The following is a 17,874-nucleotide window of genomic DNA, read 5'->3' on the forward strand; positions in this document are numbered from 1 at the left end:
AACACAACATTTTCCTTCCAAAGGATTTAAATGGGATTTTTTCTAAATGGAAGTTTCTAGGCCAGCGCTATCCGTTTTTTCTAGTCCAGTAGAAATATTATGTGAGCTACACATGTAATTCAAAATTTTCTAAGAAATTTTAGAAAACTGCATAATAGGGGCCAGCCCGGTGGCCAAGTGGTTGAGTTTGCGCGCTCTGCTTTGGCAGCCCAGCGTTTTGCTGGTTCGAATCCTGGGCACGGACATGGCACCACTCGTCAGGCCATGCTGGGGTGGCGTCCCATATGCCACAGCTGGAAGGATTCACAACTAAAAATACACAGCTATGTACCCGGGGGCTTTGGGGAGAAAAAGGAAAAATAAAATCTGAAAAAAAAAACAAAAATAACACCACATAATAAAAGTAAAAAGAAACAGGTGAAATTTATTTTAGTGATACATTTGTTTCAACCCAATATATCCAAAAAAGTACCATTTCAACATATAATCAATATAAAAAAATGATTGAGATATTTTACACTTCTTTTGGTATAAACACTTTGTATAATACGAAGTGTATTTTACACTTAGAGCCAATCTCCATTGGGACTGACCACATTCAAGTGCTCAGTAGCCACATGTGACTAGAGGCCATCCATATTTGGACCGTGCAGTTCTAGACTATTGAGATTGTATAAACTTGTCTTAGGCCCCCCAGAGTGTGCACGTGTGCATGCGTGCATGCAAATGTGTGCCTCAAGGTAGTGAGCATCTGAGCTTTCCAACCTCAGAGACCAGGAGGCTCTGAAGTACTGTTTCCTTTCTTGTCAGCTGAAGGATCTGAGTTTTTACTCTCATTGGCACACAGGGATTTGTTCTGATCCCGTGCATAAGGGATTCCAGAGCAGATTCAGCAGACTAACCTAATCCTTTAGCGCCTTTTTCAGCACTGAACTCAACCTAAGTTTCCTTGAAAGCAGGCAGACTAGCTTTGAAGAGATGGAGTTCATGGTCAGTTATCGTTTTAATTTGTCCCTTGACTTTGTATATAGACAGTTTTCCCATATTCCCCAGTAATCACCCGTGTCATTCAGTTCAGTAAGTGGTCAGAGGACTTGGCTGTACATTTGGGCAGTCTGTGTTGTAATTCGTACATATACATGGTAACTTTACACATGCATCTCTTAGTCTTCTAAAGGAGCACCCTTTGAACTATATTGTAGTAATTCATAATATCTAAAGCAAAAAGGCACTCTTGGGACTTTGCTCCAGAGGAGATGAGGAGTTTTTCAGAATTACCGACCTGCCCTTCCCCATTCCCCCTGATATCTCATTTCTTTGCCTGATTCACAGCATCAAAGTTCAGACTGATGCCAAGTGCCAGCCTAAGCAGTTGCTGTCTCCTGACCTATATAACTTTCCTAGATGGAGGAGAGCTGATGGGGTGGTGGTTCCAGTTCACCTTAGACAACAAAGAGCCAAATCACTGTCTTCTCAATAGCCTCAGGGGAAGCAGAGTTGGTTATTGATTCCAGAGGGAGAATGTGGGAATTGGAGGGGGACTAAGCAAATTCAGGAATAAAATACAAGGACAGAATCATTCTTTTAAATTAGAAATCCTGGCCACCTTAGCAAATCCTGAGTTGTCTGTAAGAGGAATGCCAGGCCTACCCACTTCTGTACAAGTCCTATGTATTTCTCAAGGCAATCTAGGTGAGAGTTGGAACCTGGACTTGAGGAATCAGAAGTGCATTTGAATCCTGGCTCGCACTGGCTATAACTTTGGGTAAGCTTCCCCCCTCATCTCTGCAGATGGAGATAGTGTATTTGATTCAACTGTGTGTGAAAGAAAATGCAAAATGTACCCTCTGGCAAGATAGAGGTTTTCTCTGTCAAAAGGAGTCAAGGTAGACAGACCAGGACAGGCAGGGATATTTCTCAACATGGTCAGGGGACCCGGGCTCTCTTTCTTTGCTGTCTGCCATCCTCAGTGTGTGGCTTCCTCACTAGAATGGTTGCTTCGCCTTCTGCCATGATCTTTGCATTCTAGCCAGCAGAAAGTAGGAAGGCATAAGAAAAGGCTTGCCCCTAACTTGAAGAAAACGTCCTGAAAGTCCACATGGTTCTGCTTAATCTCCATGGCCAGAATTTAGTCTTGTGGCTATACTTCAGGAGAGGCTAGGAAATGAAATCTTTATTGCAGGTGGCCATGTGCTCAGCTGAGAATCGGGGTGCTTTATTCTGGAAGAAAGAGCAAATGTTAGTTTCATTTCATAAGAAGTAACCACCTTGTAGGGTTGTTTTGAGGATTAAACAAGCCAGGACATGAAAAACGCTAGCCCAGGGCCTACATATAAGACACCAATAACTGGTATCTGTTACTATTACAGTTAAATAAAGCTCAGCTCATGTCACCTCCATAGAGCCTTTATTAATCCTCTCATTTCAAGTATTCTTCCTCTGAATGGTATTTTATGTTCATTTTCTTTTATGGCATTTGTCACTTCCTATCTTTTATGTATGTCTTAAGCTGTATTGATTAAACGCTTTTCTAGTAAGAAGGTTTGTCTCAAAGTGATACAGGAAATTATCGGCTCATATAACTGAAAAAAAATCCAGTGGTAAGACAGTTCAGATATGGTTTGATCAGGGCACTGTTTCCCTTCCTCTAATTCTCTCAGCTCTGCCCCCTCCATGTGTCCGTTTTCCCCTAAGTCTGCCCTCCCTCATGGCTATGAGGTAGATGAAAGCGAGCCCTTGAGGTTATAGATTTCCTTGCTCATTTCAAAGAGAATAAACCTTTAAACATTAAGTCCGTAGCTTTACTCTGACCCAAACATCTGGAACTAATCGCAGTGGGCAAGGGAAAACCACACATTGAGTGGCTTAGGCCTACCCATCTGATGTAGCAAGAGCCATGAGTTTAGCTATTTTGGAGCTGGAGGCAGGGTCAGTCCCATTGGGACCACGTGGCTGTGCTAGGTGGGGTGGTTTTCCAAAGCAAAATCAGACAGGCAATGAGTGCTGGGTAGGCAACCAATGAAAGCCCACTATACAAGCCTGCTAAAGCCTAAATATCTGGGCCTCAGGTTTGTTTTTTTATCCTCCACAGCATCTAGCACAATGTATTCTCAAATATTTGCTGAATTCAGGGATGTGTGAGTTTGACAAACAGTCGGCTGGCTGGCAGAGGAAGCATTGTTCCCAACCATATTGTGATTCCAAGCTGCCCCTTGAGCTTCTTTTTCCCCCCAGTTTTATTGAGAAATAATTAACATACATCACTGTATAAGTTTAAGGTGTACAGCATGATGCCTTGATTTACATATATTATGAAACAGTTACCACGATAGGCTCAGCTAACATCCATTATCTCATATGAAAATAAATAAAAACAAATAATAAAAGAAATAAAAAATAAATAAAATGAAAAGAAAGAAGAAAAGGAAAAAAAAATTTTCTCCATGCAATGAGAGCTCTTAACACCTTTCCTATATATCATCCAGCAGTGTTAACTATAGTCATCATGTTGTGCATTACATCCCTAGTACTTATATTATAACTGGAAGTTTGTACCTTTTGAACACCTTCCTTCAATCTCCCCTACCCTGACCTTCTGCTGCTGGTAACCACAAGTCTGATCTCTTTTTCTAGGAGTTTGGTGCATGTGTGTGTGTGGTTTTTTTTTAGATTCCACATATAAGTGAGATCATACAGTATTTGTCTTTCTCTGTCTGACATATTTCACTTAGTATAATGCCCTCAAGGTCTATCCATGTAGTTGCAAATGATAGGATTTCCTCATTTTTTATGGCTGAATAATATTCCATCGTTTATATATACCACAACTTCTATATCCATTCATCTGTTGATGGACACTTAGATTGTTTCCATGTCTTGGCTATTGTAAATAACTCTGTGAAGATGGGGGTGCAGATATCTTTTGAGTTATTTTCATTTCCTTTAGATATATTCCCAGAAATGGAATTGCTGGATCATATGGTAGTTCTAGTTTTAGTTTCTTGAGGATCCTCCGTAGTGTTTTTCCATAGTGGCTGTAACAATTTACAATTCCACCAACAGTACACAAGGGTTCCCTTTTCTCCACATCTTCACCAGCATTTGTTATCTCTTGTGTTTTTCATGATGGCCATTCTAACAGATGTGAGGTGATATCTCATTGTGGTTTTAATTTGCATTTCCCTAGTGACTAATGATGTTGAGCATCTTTTCATGTATCTGTTGGGCCTTTGATATATCTTCTTTGGAAAAACATCTATTCAGATCTTTTGCCCATTTTTCAATTTTTTTTTTTTTTTTAAGATTTTTATTTTTCCTTTTTCTCTCCAAGCCCCCTGGTACATAGTTGTATATTTTTAGTTGTGGGTCCTTCTAGTTGTGGCATGTGGGATGCCACCTCAGCATGGCCCCACGAGCAGTGCCATGTCCATGCCCAGGATCCAAACCGGCGAAACCCTGCACCGCCAAAGCGGAGAATGCAAACATAACCACTCGGCCACAGGGCGGGCCCTTAGGATTTTTTTTTTTCTATTGAGTTGTATGAGTTCTTTATAATTTTGGATATTAACACCTTATCAGATATATGGTTGGCAAGTATTTTTCTCATTCTGTAGGTTGTCTTTTCACTCTGTTGATGGTTTCTTTTCCTGTGCAGAAGCTCTTTAGTTTGACATAGTCCCACTTGTTTATTTATAATTTTGTTGCTTATGCTTTAGGTGTCATATCCAAAAAATCATTACCAAGACCTATCTCAAGGATCTTTATTCCTACGTTTTCTTCTAGGAGTTTCATGGTTTCAGGTCTGCTATTTAAGTCTTTTATTCATTTTGAGTTAATCTTTGCAAGTGGTGTGAGATAGGGATCCAGTTTCATTCTTTTACATGTGAATATTCAATTATCCAGCACCATTTACTAAAGAGACTATCTTTTCTCCATTGAGTATTCTTCACTCCTTTGTCAAATATTGGTTGACTGTATATGCTTAGGTTTATTTCTGGGCTCTCACTTCTGGTCCTTTTAGCTTCTATTTACCAAAAAGGTCTCCTGTCACTCTAGGGGAGGGAGCTTCTTGGGGTTTCTGATCTTTCTTTCCAGTGCTCTCAAGTTGTTTCTGCCAGAGCTTCTGCTCTGCCAGGCTTTGGAGAGAAACCTGCTCCATTGCCGTCCCTCTTATTACTTCCTGTTATGCAAGCCCTCTTCTCATTTCTCAGGGACCAGAGTATTTAGGTCAGCAGGTTCTCCCTGTTAGGGTGGTATGCATTTCACTCTAGCAGGAAATCCTAAATTAATTTCATTATCGAAACCAAATTCAGCCTCCTCTGAAACACCCACCCCCCATCCCAACAACCTGGCAGGAAATTTGATCCATCATAATTGCAGCACCCAAATACCTCTATGATCAAGAGGCCTCGGGAATTTAAGCCAGTGGGAAAACCTCTACCTTTCCTTACTATTTTTGTGTGTGTGAGGAAGACTGGCCTTGAGCTAACATCTATTGCCAATCTTCGTCTTTTTCGCTTGAGGAAGATTGTCCCTGAGCTAACAATCTGTGCCAATCTTCCTCTGTTTTGTATGTGGGATGCCACCACATCATGGCTTGATGAGCAGTGTGTAGGTCCGCACCTGGGATCCAAACCAATGAACCCTGGACCCCCAAAGCAGAGCACGCAAACTTAACCACTAAGCCACCGGGCCAGCCCCGCTTCCTCACTATTTAAGTCTTGACCATTGTATCCCCAGCTTCTCACCACTTACCATCTAACCAGCAAGTCCAATAATCTGTTCAGTCCTTGTCCTAACTGGCCTTTCGGCCTTAGATGGCATCCAGGAACTTTCCTCTGGCTCTCCTCCCATGTTTCTGATTGTACTTTCTTGCCTGTCAGTAGCATGGAGGCAGACACTCCTTAAATGTCACTGTCCGTAGGGCTCTGCCCTCTTTCCCTGAACACTCCAGAGCTCTCGAGGTGACCTCTCCACAAGCACCCCCCCATGAGCTGTGTCTCCAACCCTGGACACTGTCCTTCCTGAGCCCTGGGCATAAATCTCCACTTGGATATCCTGAACCAAGCTCCACATTGTCTCTCTGAGCCTAGGTCCCCTTGTCCCTGCACCCACCCCATCTCTCAGTCTGACAGTGCAGAGCCACCCTGAGCTAGGCCTCCCTCAGTCCCCATTTGTCCCTGAATTCCATCACTTCTGTACCATGTGGGCCTCAGATCAGGCCCTCATCACTCCTTGCCAGTACTCCTGCCCAGGATCTGACAGGCAGCACTGCCTGCAGCCTCCCCACACTCAAGCACCTTCTCAGTACTGCCAGGAGTGTCAGACATGCCTCTGAGCCAGCCACTCTCCTGTGGGAACTCCCTGGCATCTTCCCATCCCTCCTGGACCCTGGCCAGGCTCCTCTGCACTGCAGAGTCTGACACACTCCTTTTCTCATTTCCTGTCCCCACCCCTCATTCCCGTACAACCACATCCTGTGCTCCAGCCTTATTGAAGGTCCTGCTTCTAGAATTTTCTGAGACTTTTCGCATGTGGGGGATGAAAATTGACCCCCCCCCCCAATGTGTCTCTTTGGCTTGATTATTTTTAAGGACAAAAAACTCTGAAGGAAACTTTGACCTTCCCCCTAACCCTAACTTCCTAAAAGAATTTAAGATAGAAGGCCTGTCCCAGGAAGGAGCTAACACCATAGATAATTCTAGGTGTGGTAGACAGGAAGGCGTTTAGCAAAGGCCATTTTATCAAAAGATCTCATTCAGGTCCCACTGTCTATGGATGGCCCAGGAAACACTTGTTTGTCAAACATTTGCTCTTCCGTCTCCATGTGACTTGCCTTCCTCCCCTATGAAGTCCCAAACCACTACCCGCAACATCCTTCTTTGTGTTTAGCAGAAGATGGTATTTAAGGTGGTAGCTTTGGTCATTTTGGCGAGTTACTCAGTTTTCCCAGGTTTCTCCTGTGTATACGTGTTATTAAACTTTGATTTTTCTCCTGTTATTCTGTCTCATGTCAATTTAGTTCTTAGACCAGCCAGAAGGACGTAGAGAGTAGAGGAACTGTCTTCCTCCCCTACATGCACCTCCAGCCTTTGCACATGGAATGCTGCCCTCCCTCCCCTACCTTCTCTTCTAGGACCCTCTGGAGTCCCAGGTTAGGGAGGCTTTCTCTCCACAGCCTCCACTTTTTCAGGAAGCTCCCTTCTCCAGCACTCTGCAGCGTGGAGGGGTGATCTGACCGTGGACCCATCTCCTTCACTGTCCCAGGGGCCTCTCAGGCACAGGGGCCGCCTTACTGACTCCTGTCTCCCCAGCACCTGCCATGTTCCTAACAAGGAGCAGCTCCCCGATGAACACTGAACGAATGCACCTGTCAAAGCCCGTTTTCATCTTCAGTGATTCAAGCAGTTACAAGTTGTAGCTGATTTTCCTGCCCCAATTCTCACCACCCCATCCATCCTGGTCATGGCCATTAGACAGTTCTGCTTAAATCACCTCTTGGTGCCACCTTCATGCTCAAAAATCTTCAGAATGAAATTTCTGTCCCTTAGCCAGATGAAGAATACGTGAGCGAATGCCTTAGGTGTAGTGGAGATTCTCACAAATGGAGCAGATTGCCAGGGGACACATCATCCTGAGAACCAGGCTAGGTGAACTGGACCAGGAACAAACCCTCACCAAGGGGGAGGAACTTTAAGTACAAAATCGGGGCCATCTCTCCTGTCTGACCAATCTGACCCCTAGGTATGTATTTTTCATGGTTCCCGGTGAAAGAGAGCTGTAAGGAGGCCCTGAAGAGCTGTCCCTACAAAGCTGTAAACTTTGGGTGCAGAGGCTGACTGCCTGGAACCCCAGCATGGACCAGCTCAGGCTCCTCCAAGGCCCCAGGGCCAGCAGCTGGACCAGGTGAGACCAGGCAGGGCAGGCCTATAGCACAGGACCCAGGAGCTCACTGAACGACGAACATATGTAAGACATTCATTGATGGGGGTCCGAGGCTCCGCTTCAGGCATGGTGAGAACGAGCAATCCGATTTCTGACAGTCTCCTTCTGGCAGGAGAGGCCTGGGGAATCTTGGTGAAATGCACCTCAGAGTGTCAATTAGACGCTGAGGCTCCCGGTGTCCCCCCACACCCCACCATTTTCCCTCCCCTCTTCACAGGCTCATTGCTATGGCCCAGGTCAAAGGCTTCCTCCTTTGGGGTGCCCTCCCTGGATGCCCTGGTTGGAAGTAGCCCCTTTCTCTCCTCTCTCCTGTAATTCTACGCCTGCATCCTGAACCAGCGATAGGACACTCAGTCCCCATTGCCTTGTGTCATTTCCTACGCAGCTGTAGGCATAATGTCCTCACATCTTCCTGAGCATGCAGTGCTCAGAGCCAGGGGCTTAAAGATGCTTCTTGACTAAATTGCAGTTCAGTGATTTTTAATGACCTTTAAGAGTTCTGCACTGGTCATCAAAGGATACAATCAACAGAGTGAAATGGCAACCTACAGAATGGGAGAAAGTACTGCAAATCAATACTTGATGAGGGGTTAATATCCAGAATATATAAAGAACTGCTACAACTCAACAATAAAAAAACTAACAACCCAATTTAAAAAAATGCTCAAAGGACTTGAATAGACATTTCTCCAAAGAAGGCATACAAATAGTCAATAAACACATGAAAAGATACTCAACATCACTAATCATTAGGGAAATGCAAATCAAAACCACAATGAGATGCCACCTCACACACAGTAGGATGGCTACTATTTAAAAAAAAAAAAACAGAAAATAAGTGTTGGTGAGAATGTGGGGAAATTGGAACCCTTGTGCACTGTTGGTGGGAATGTAAAATGGTGCAGCTGCTATGGAAAACTGTATGGCAGTTCCTCAAAAATGAAAAAGAGAATTACCACATGATCCAGCAATCCCATTTCTGGTTATATATCCAAAAGAATTGAAAGCAGGGTGTCAAAGAGATATTTGTACTCATGTTCATAGTAGCATTATTCACAGTAGCCAAGAGGTGGAAGTAATCCAAGTGTCCAATGACGGCTGAATGGATCAACAAAATGTCCAGCCTTAAAAAGGAAGGAAATTTTGAACACACACTACAACAGGAACATTATGCTAAGTGAAATAAGCCAGTCACAAAAAGACAAATACTGTATGAAAGGCTGGCCCCGTGGCAAGTGGTTAAGTTCATGCTCCGCTTCGGAGGCCCACAGTTTCGCTGGTTCAGATCCCAGGTGTGGACATGGCACCACTCATCAGGCCATGCTGAGGCAGCATCCCACATAGCACAACCAGAGGCACTCACAACTAGAATACACAACTATGTACTCGGGGGCTTTGGGAAAAAGAGGAAGAAGAAGGAAAAAAAATACTGTATGAGGTACTTAAAGTAGCCAAATTCATAGAGGCAGAACATAGAATGGTGGTTGACAGAGGCCAGGGGAGGGGACAAAGGAGAGTTGTTATTTAATGGGTACAGAGTTTCACTTTTGCAAGGTGAAAAGAATTCTCAAGATTGGTTGCACAACAATGTGAATGTACTTAACACCACTGAAACATGCACTTAAAAATGGCTAAGATGGTAAATTTTACGTTATGTATATTTTACCACAATTAAAAATTTTTGAAAAGAGTTCTGACTTGGCCCATTCAGATTGTTCCCTAGGCAAGCTTGTCCTGAAGTAGCACCCTGAGGACTTGGATTGGTTACTTGGCCATGGAACACATGGAGGAGAAGTACTCCTTACATTCTCAGAGAAATGACCTTACTCCTCAGAGGGCAGTCCATGGACCCCCGACAGCCTCATGCAGGCTAGTTAGAAACACAGAACCTCAGGCCCCACCCCAATCTTAAAGAATCAGAATCTGCATTTTAATTGGCTTCCAGGCGATTCATACAAGTTAATGCCTGAAAAGCCTGGCCTAGAGGAGATCCTCACTGGGAAGGAGGGCAATGAAAGGAGGGGCGAGGGCCACACACATTGTACTGTTGCTGGGAGCACCAATCCCCACCACTCTCCCAACTTAGAGATGGGGAAACTGAGGCCCTGAGAACCACAGAGGCTTGCAGCAGAAAAGTCGCGAAACACACTTGACTGGGTAGGCTCTGGAGACTGACTTCCCAGGTGCTAGCTTGTCTATCTTCTCTCTCTCTCTGCCTTAGCTTCCCCACCTGTAAGAGCCACCTCATAGATCTGCTTATGTAACTGTTGAATAATTAGTACAGGTAAGAGTGTACACGTGTCCAGTGCAGTGCCTGCTCTTGTTATTGTTGCTGGAAGTCATCTTTACAGGAGGGAGTGCAGTGGAGAGGGTCCAAGATGGCATCAGTGCCCAAGATTCCGGGTGGAGTATGGCCAGAAGGTATGCGCAGCGGGGTGGGGTGGGCAGTGATGCTAATGAGAAAACACGGGCATTTATTCATCACTACATTCATTCCTACCAGAACAAGTATGTGGCTCAGCGAGTAAGGTCCTGGGTATTGGCAATGCGAGACGAGCTGAGGCGGTCTGCGGGTAGAGGCCACCGAGGCATGGCGTTGCCGGGCCACCGGCTCTAGCGCTGCAGCCCAGGAACGCCCTCCTCCAGCCAGGGACGCAAGGAGCACCCCCCTCCCCGGGTCTTTCTCAGCCCTGGTGTTGGGGGGCTAGGCCAAGAGGGGCAGGGCTGTGCGCGGCCTTCCACGCCTCTCACGCTGGGCCACCGAGGGGCAGAACCCTCGGGGCGCTTTTCATACAGGCAGAGGGTGGGCCCGGGACTCTGCTGCCCGCATCATCACGCATCCCAAGGCATCTGCGGCGCACGCCCTGGGAGACCGCGGGTCTGGCGCAGCGCAGGCAGTGAGCTTGTGGCATGGGCGCCCTTCCCACCTTGTCCCACCGCGGTATGCATCGAGAGCCAGTGGGCCACTCCTGGGCCCCCACCTTGGGTCCCCTCACCTGAGGCCCCAGCACGTTGCTCTCCTTCTCAGCAGGTTCCGCAGTAGGGCCCCCCAACTTGGTTTCACACGGAGCACCTTTCCTGGGATCCCAGTACCTCGTCCCCTCTCACTCCACCCGCGGAAGCAGGCCCGGCACTTTCCGCACGTGGGTTCGGCCTGCCCTCCATTCGTGAGGCAGTGGTGCCTCGGGACAGCGCCGCTCTGCCTCTGGCACCCGGGATGCAGGCCCGAGGGCAGATCGGAGGAGGTGCGGCTGTCCAGGTCGCACCCAAGCGACCCGTTTCGACGGTGCGCAGCCGCCGAGACCTTATTAACCAACCTCGGGGATCCCCAATCTTTCTTCTCGTTCACCCAATGGTCAGCCGCATTCGGATACGCGGAGCACACGCCCTACTGGGGAGCAGCACCCCAGGAAGTCTCCTTACAAACGCCCGCCCGGCACACGAGGGTCCCGCCACGAAGAGAGGGGGTCCCAGGCGCTGTGCGCGGTTCGGGCCCGGAAGAGTCCCGAGGAGAATCGCCAGGTTCCAGGATGCCGAGCAGCAAAACGCAGTTCGTTGCTTCTTCCACCAGCCTCTCCGAGGGACCACAGATAAATGAGAACTTGTGTTCCAAGTGTCTGGGGGCACCTCCGTGGGCTCCGTTGGGAAGCTGTTCAAAGAGACAACCAAAACGGGCACTCTCCCCCTGCCCCGCCCCGCCCCGCCCCAGACGGGCAAAGGTCAGGAAAGAAGTGAAACTCTGTGAGTCAGCGCGCCCTAGGCAAGCCGGGCGGTCCCGAGAGGCACCGCCCCTCGGCCGCAGAGCCGGTGCCACGGGCGGGCGGGGAGGCGCGCCGGGCGTGGCGGAGGCGGAGTCCGGGCGGGCCGGCCTCGGCGTTTCCCCCGCCCGGCCCGGGCGGCCCGGGCGACCCGGACGGCGCGGCAGGCAGGCCTGGGTCATGGCCGGTGGCGCGGCGCAGCCGGGGGCCGAGCTGCTGAACTTCGCGCAGTTCCGGGACTCGAGCGCGCAGCGGCTCGCCTATGGCTACGGTGCGCGCAGCCTGCGCGAGCTGCGGGCGCGCGAATTCGGCCGCCTGGCAGGTGAGGCCGGCGGGGACACCTGCGCGGGGCTGGCCAGGTGGCCGTGGGGGGCGCGCGGTTTCTGGAACCGACGTAGCAGGAGCTTTTGCTCCAGGTGGGAGCGGCGTTACCTCATTTGGGATGCATTTGAAATCGAAAGACCTTGAGGGATGTGTCCATGCGTCCGTTTCGTAGACGCGGCTCCCTGAGGTCCCAAGCCCCAAGACTTCTTGCTACTCTTGCTCCTTAGACTTTCCAGTGGTGCAGGACCAGCCTAGTCCTTTATCACCTGTCTCCGCCCTCCGCGAACCCGGATTAGGAATCATTTTGCTTTCGCTTGCCGCGAGACTCCCAACTCCAAAAGGTCCAGCTGGAGCCGGGGTTGCAAAATGCAGGAGAGTCCCGGGCCGTGACAGTTCGGATGCTCCCCGGGAACGGGAACAGTGCGTGGGCGGCCAGCGCTCCGGGTTGGGACCAAGGGGCTGCGGCCGCCGGGCGGAGCCTTCCGAAGCTGCGCTCCTGCGAACTGCGGTGGGATCACTCGCAGCAACTTTTATTTTCGAAACCTCAGTTTTCTCACTCGTGCGCTCAGAACAATGCCTCCGAACTCCAGCTCGCTGGGGGACTTGAATTAGCAAAGCGTGGAATGTGAATTTTAAGTACAAGGTGAGCCTGTAAACTGGACGTGAGAGCCAGGACCACATCGTGCCTTTGAGTTCCGCAAAGCGGAACAGGCGGGGTAAATTCGAAATCAAGCTCGATCGGGCCCTGTGGCCGTCCCCAGCCCATTGCTGCAGGGCGGGTCGGGGGCCCGCACGGGGTGGGGGCTCACCCTTTTGCCAGGGACCTTGTGTGAAGGGCTTCCTCGAGTCTCAGAACCGCTTGCCGGTAGAGCAGGGAGGGGCTGAAGGGTAAGTGGGCAGGTCTTGGCGTCGGGCGCCGGGATTTGAGGTGTATAATTTTTTTTAAAGAGTTTGTTTTTCCTTTTTCTCCCCCAAACCTCCCCAGTACATAGTTGTGTATTTTTAGTTGTGAATCCTTCCAGTTGTGGTCTGTGGGACGCCGCCCCAGCATGGCCCGAGGAGCGGTGCCATGTCCGCGCCCAGGATTCCAACCGGCGAAACCCTGGGCCACCGAAGCGGAGCGCGCAAACCCAACCACTCGGCCACAGGGACGACCCCTGAGGTGTATAATTTTATTCTGTCGTGGTGAACAGTTGATGACCAGTCCCCTGCTTGCGGTGAAACAGCAACCACGACTTAGGTTTCATTAATCAGGTGGCTGATTTCAGCTTTTCAGGTCATTTCCTCATGTCTCGGATTGTGACTCTTTTTCCCTTTGGGGGCTTTAAGGGATGCGGCCTCCTTCTTGTGTGTCCCCCGTCTGTACGTTGCTAGGGGAGCCCAGGAAGGAGACAGGGGACTGTCTACTGGCCTTTCTCTGCTCCCTCCCCATTTTTCACGGTGGCAGTCACCTGCTGGAAACAGCGCCCCTCCCTCTGCTTCCACAGTCTCTCCCTCTCTTTCTTTCTCTCTCTCTCCCTGTCTCTCTCTCTGTCTCTCTCTCTCAGAACTTTTTTTTTTATTATGGAAATTCCCACCCACAGAAATAGAGAGAGGGAAACAATGAACGCCCACAGGTGCAGACGCTCCCCATTCTTTTGAAACAAATCCCAGAGGCTGTTATCATTCAGTAGGTAATTATTTTAGCACCACACCTCCTTAATCCCCTAATTGCCTCCAGCTCTGATCCCTAACTCCCATCATTCGCCCACCTCTTCCCTACACACTGCCCTGGGAAAGTGGAGGCACTTCTGGTCCCCTCTTTGTTTCTCTCTTGGCCCTCAGAGAACAGCACCTTTTCCCTCAAAGGTAAAGTTTGGATGTGATAGCCAGGCTGCCAGGCTGGCCTTCAGAGCCCCTTTAACAGCTGCTGTGTTTGTGGTTGTGTTGTGTGTAGCATCCATCTATCTGTCTGTCTGTCTATCTCTCTCTCAATCTATCTGTCTATTTAGTGCAAGTTCCCACCATTCCCTCTACCTTATGCTTCAAGTAAACTTTTGTGGATGAAACTCCACCCTCCCACCGCGGGGAGTCCTGGCACATATCCCCTCTTTTTTCCACATAGAAACAAATGAACTGGAGAGAGGGCAGGGAAAAAAAAAACAACCAACCAAACCAAAATAACATAACCTTCACCTCCCCTTCCTCCCCCTTACCCCCCCCGCCATAGTTTTTCTGCAGGTTGAGAATTTGTCTGGTTCAGTGGTCGTCTGGATAATTAAATGCTTAATCTTTAAGTGCTGAAATATTTTGCCTAACCAATTGGTTGGGAATTTCCTTGTTTTGGTGAAGGGAGCATATTGATTACACAGATGTGGTTCAAGTGGATCTTGAAGCCTCAGGGTGCTGACTGATGGCTATTCACCCTGTGTGGAACCAAGAACTGAAGGTGCATGAGCCAGAAGAGACCCTGGAATGTCCTTTCCTGAAGGTCTAAGGCCAACTGATTTTGGAATTGTTTGCCTGCTTCTTCTAATAACAGCCAAACCTTGTGGAGTGTTTACTGTGCACCAGGCACTGGACTGGGTGCTGTCAAACACCAACTCATTTAACACATACCTCACTTGCAGATGAAGGCACAGGAATCCACAGTGGGGGAGCAGGATTCAACCTAGGTTGGTTGACTTGGATTCTGCACTAACTACTGTGTGGCTGTCCTACTAAGATCAGATCTCTGCCCTGTTTTGCAAAATTAATTACTGGACCAAAGGCCAAAGCAGCTTTCTCCCAAATGGCTTCCTGGCCCTGCAGAAGACTGTGGGCAAGGCGTGTGGTGCCCTTGGCAGCCCCTCAGGTGTCACATGTCACTGGGGCTTCACATGATCATCTCCCTGATGCTTGGGCGGATGCAAGTCTTTCTTTTGGTGTGGTACCTTTGTATTTCTGAATCATCGGTAAAAGAGAACATTATTTTAAAACTAATTTTTTGGACTAGGTAATACATTTACATGGTACCAAATTCAAAAGATGCCAAAGGAGGATGAAGAATGGCCAGGGAGACCCCCTCTCCTCCAGCCACAGCCCTTGTGGCCACCCCAGTGTCAACTGCTGCCACCCGTATCTTGTGTGTCTATATTTATATGTGTGTACATGGTGGTGGTTTTTTTTTTTAACATAATTGAGCCATAACATTTCTCATCCTCTGACATAGTTTATATTTATTTGCTTATTGTCTTTCTCTGTCACTTTATTTGCTTATAGTCTCTCTCTGTCACTATCATACCAGCTTGTATTTTGTCTGCTGTTGTGTCCCCAGTGCTTAGAACAGTGCTTGTGCCATAATGAGTGCTCAATAAATATTTCTTGAGTGTAAAAACTCTCAGTAAGCTAGGAATAAAAGGAAATTTAATCAACCTGATAAAGACCATCTACAGAAAACCACAACTAACGTCATACCTAATAGTGAAAGACTGAAAGCTTTACCCCATGATCAGAAATAAGATAAGGATGTCTGTTCTCACTACTTCTGTTCAGCATTGCACTAGAAGTTCTAACTAAGACAATTTGGCAAGAAAATGAAATAAAAGGCACCTAGATTGGAAAGGAAGAAGTATAACATCTCTACTTGCTGATAACATAATCTTATATATAGAAAAGCCTAAGGAACCCACACACAGAACTATTAGAACTAAAAAACAAATTCAGCAAAGTCATGGGATACAAGAGCAATATACAAACATCATTTCAATTTCTATACACTAGCAGTGAACACTATGAAAATGAAATAAAGGGAAGCATCAAAAAATAAAATACATAGGAATAAATTTATCCAAAGAAGTACAAAGGATTATACACTGAAAACTACAAAACATCCTTGAAAGAAATAAAAGAAGATCTAAATAATGGAAAGACATCCTGTATTCATGGATTTGAAGACTTAATATTGTTAAGATGGCAATACTCCCCAAATTGACCTACAGATTTCATGCAATTCCTATCAAAATCCCAGGTACTTTTTTTTGCGGAAATCGACAAGTCGATCCTAAAATTCATATATAAATCAAGTGACCCAGAACAGCAAAAGCAATGTTGAAAAATAACAAAGTTGAAAGACTTGCACTTTCCATAAAAGTAAAGTAAGTAAAATTTATATAAAGTTACAGTAATCAAGACAGTGTGCTATTTGCATAAGGATAGACACATAGACCAATGGAGCAGAATTGTAAGTTCAGAAATAAACCCATATATCTACGGCTAATTGATTTCCAACAGAATCCCAAGACAGTTCAACAGAGGGAAAAGTAGTCTCTTCAACAAATGGTGTTGGGACAACTTAATATCCACATTCAAAAGGATGAACTTGGACCCCTACCTTACACTGTATTAAAAAATTAACTGAAAACGGATCAAAGGCCTAAATATAAAATCTAAAAGTATAAAACTCTTAGAAGAAAGCCTAAGCAAAAATCATCAGAACCTTGGGTTAGGCAATGGTTTCTTATGACACTAAAAATAAAAGCAGTGATAACAAAAATAGACAAATTGGATTTCATCAAAATTAAAAACTTCCATGCTTCAATGGATACCATCAAGAAAGTAAAAAACAAAAGGGAAAGGACAACTCACCGAAAGAGAGAAAACATGTGTCCGCACAAAAACTTATACACACATGTTCATAGCTGCATTATTTATAATAATGGAAACAACCTAAATGTTCATCAGTGGATGAATGGATAAATGAAAGGTGGTATATCCACACAGTAGAATACTATTCAATTATAAAAAGGAATGAAGTTTTGATACATGCTGCGATATGGAGGCACCTGGAAGATATTATGCTAAGTGAAAGAAGCCAGACACAAAAGGCCACATATTGTATGATTCCATTTATATGAAATGTCCAGAACAGGGAAATCTATAGAGACAGAAAGTGGATTAGTGGCTGCCAGGGGGTGGGGCTGAGTGGATTGGGGAGTTATTGGTAATAGGTATGGGGTCTCTTTTTGGGATGAATGAAATGTTCTAAAATTAGATATGGTGATGGTTGCAGAACTTTATGAATATTCTAAAACCTCTAAATTATACAATTTTAAAAGGGCAGGCTTTATAGTATGTGAGTTATATCTCAATAAAGCTGTTATAAAACAAACAAAAAATATTTAAGTGAAGGAAAGAAAGGATGAATCTATTCATATTGGATGTTCTTGAAAACGTATCTCAGAGTTTGTTCCATGTTAGTACTTATAAAGTACTAGAGAGGTGTACAAGAATTCTTTATTTTAAATACATGTTGATGGACATTTAAGTCATTTCCAATCTTTTGCTACTGCAGACAGTGCTGTACTGAATATCCTCATAGAAAGGCCATTCACAAAAGCATGGGTATTTATAAGATAAATTCCTAACAGAGGAATTGCTGGGTCAAAGAGAGTTTGCAATTTAAAGTGTGACCGATATCGCCAAATTGCTATCCATGAAGAGGTTGTACCCATTTACCCTCCTCAGCCATGTACCAGCCAGCCTGTTTCCCTACATCCTCACCCACACAGTGAATTGTCCAACCCTTTGAACTTGGCCAATCTGATGGGTCAGGCTCAAATATCTCACTTTCATCTAAATTTGCATTTCTCTGTTTCTGAGAGAGACTGGAAAGATCCTTTACATCCTAGTATTCTTTGAAGCTCTCAAAGCTGGTCTAGGGTTGAGGATTGTAGAATTCACTGTGGGAAACAGAATCAGGGCTCGCCCCACCAGAGAAACTGCACGGAACTTGCAGAATAGGGTGTGAGTCATAAGGTGAAATAGATTTATGTTAATCACCAACGGCTGTTGGGCTCCTCCTCTACGTGAGATGCTCTTCCAGGTTCCT

At 46.4% G+C, this 17,874-nt stretch overlaps 1 protein-coding gene and 1 long non-coding RNA gene across 3 annotated transcripts in view; one reads left to right on the forward strand and one right to left on the reverse strand.

The window, feature by feature from the left end:
• Positions 1-404: 404 nt before the first annotated feature.
• On the reverse strand, positions 405-11,677 carry LOC138915291 (uncharacterized). Its single transcript, XR_011421019.1, has 2 exons — positions 10,941-11,677; positions 405-2,220 (listed from the first exon to the last, which is right to left on the reverse strand). It is a non-coding gene; the product is annotated as an uncharacterized lncRNA (long non-coding RNA).
• A 107-nt stretch (positions 11,678-11,784) lies between these two features.
• MOCOS (molybdenum cofactor sulfurase) overlaps positions 11,785-17,874 on the forward strand; it is a 51,900-nt gene continuing 45,810 nt past the window's right edge. Inside the window, exons 1-2 of one of the 2 annotated variants that reach the window (XM_070220939.1) lie at positions 11,842-12,024; positions 12,254-12,669. Coding sequence is in view for 1 of the 2 variants with exons in the window: in XM_023647671.2 (XP_023503439.2) it covers positions 11,883-12,024 (142 nt within the window). In the remaining variant the exon portion in view is untranslated. Of the gene's footprint in view, positions 12,025-12,253; positions 12,670-17,874 lie in introns of both variants that reach the window. The other variant, XM_023647671.2, reaches the window with a different exon arrangement.

This window comes from Equus caballus, chromosome 8, assembly GCF_041296265.1.
Source record: "Equus caballus isolate H_3958 breed thoroughbred chromosome 8, TB-T2T, whole genome shotgun sequence".
Classification (NCBI taxonomy): domain Eukaryota; kingdom Metazoa; phylum Chordata; class Mammalia; order Perissodactyla; family Equidae; genus Equus; species Equus caballus.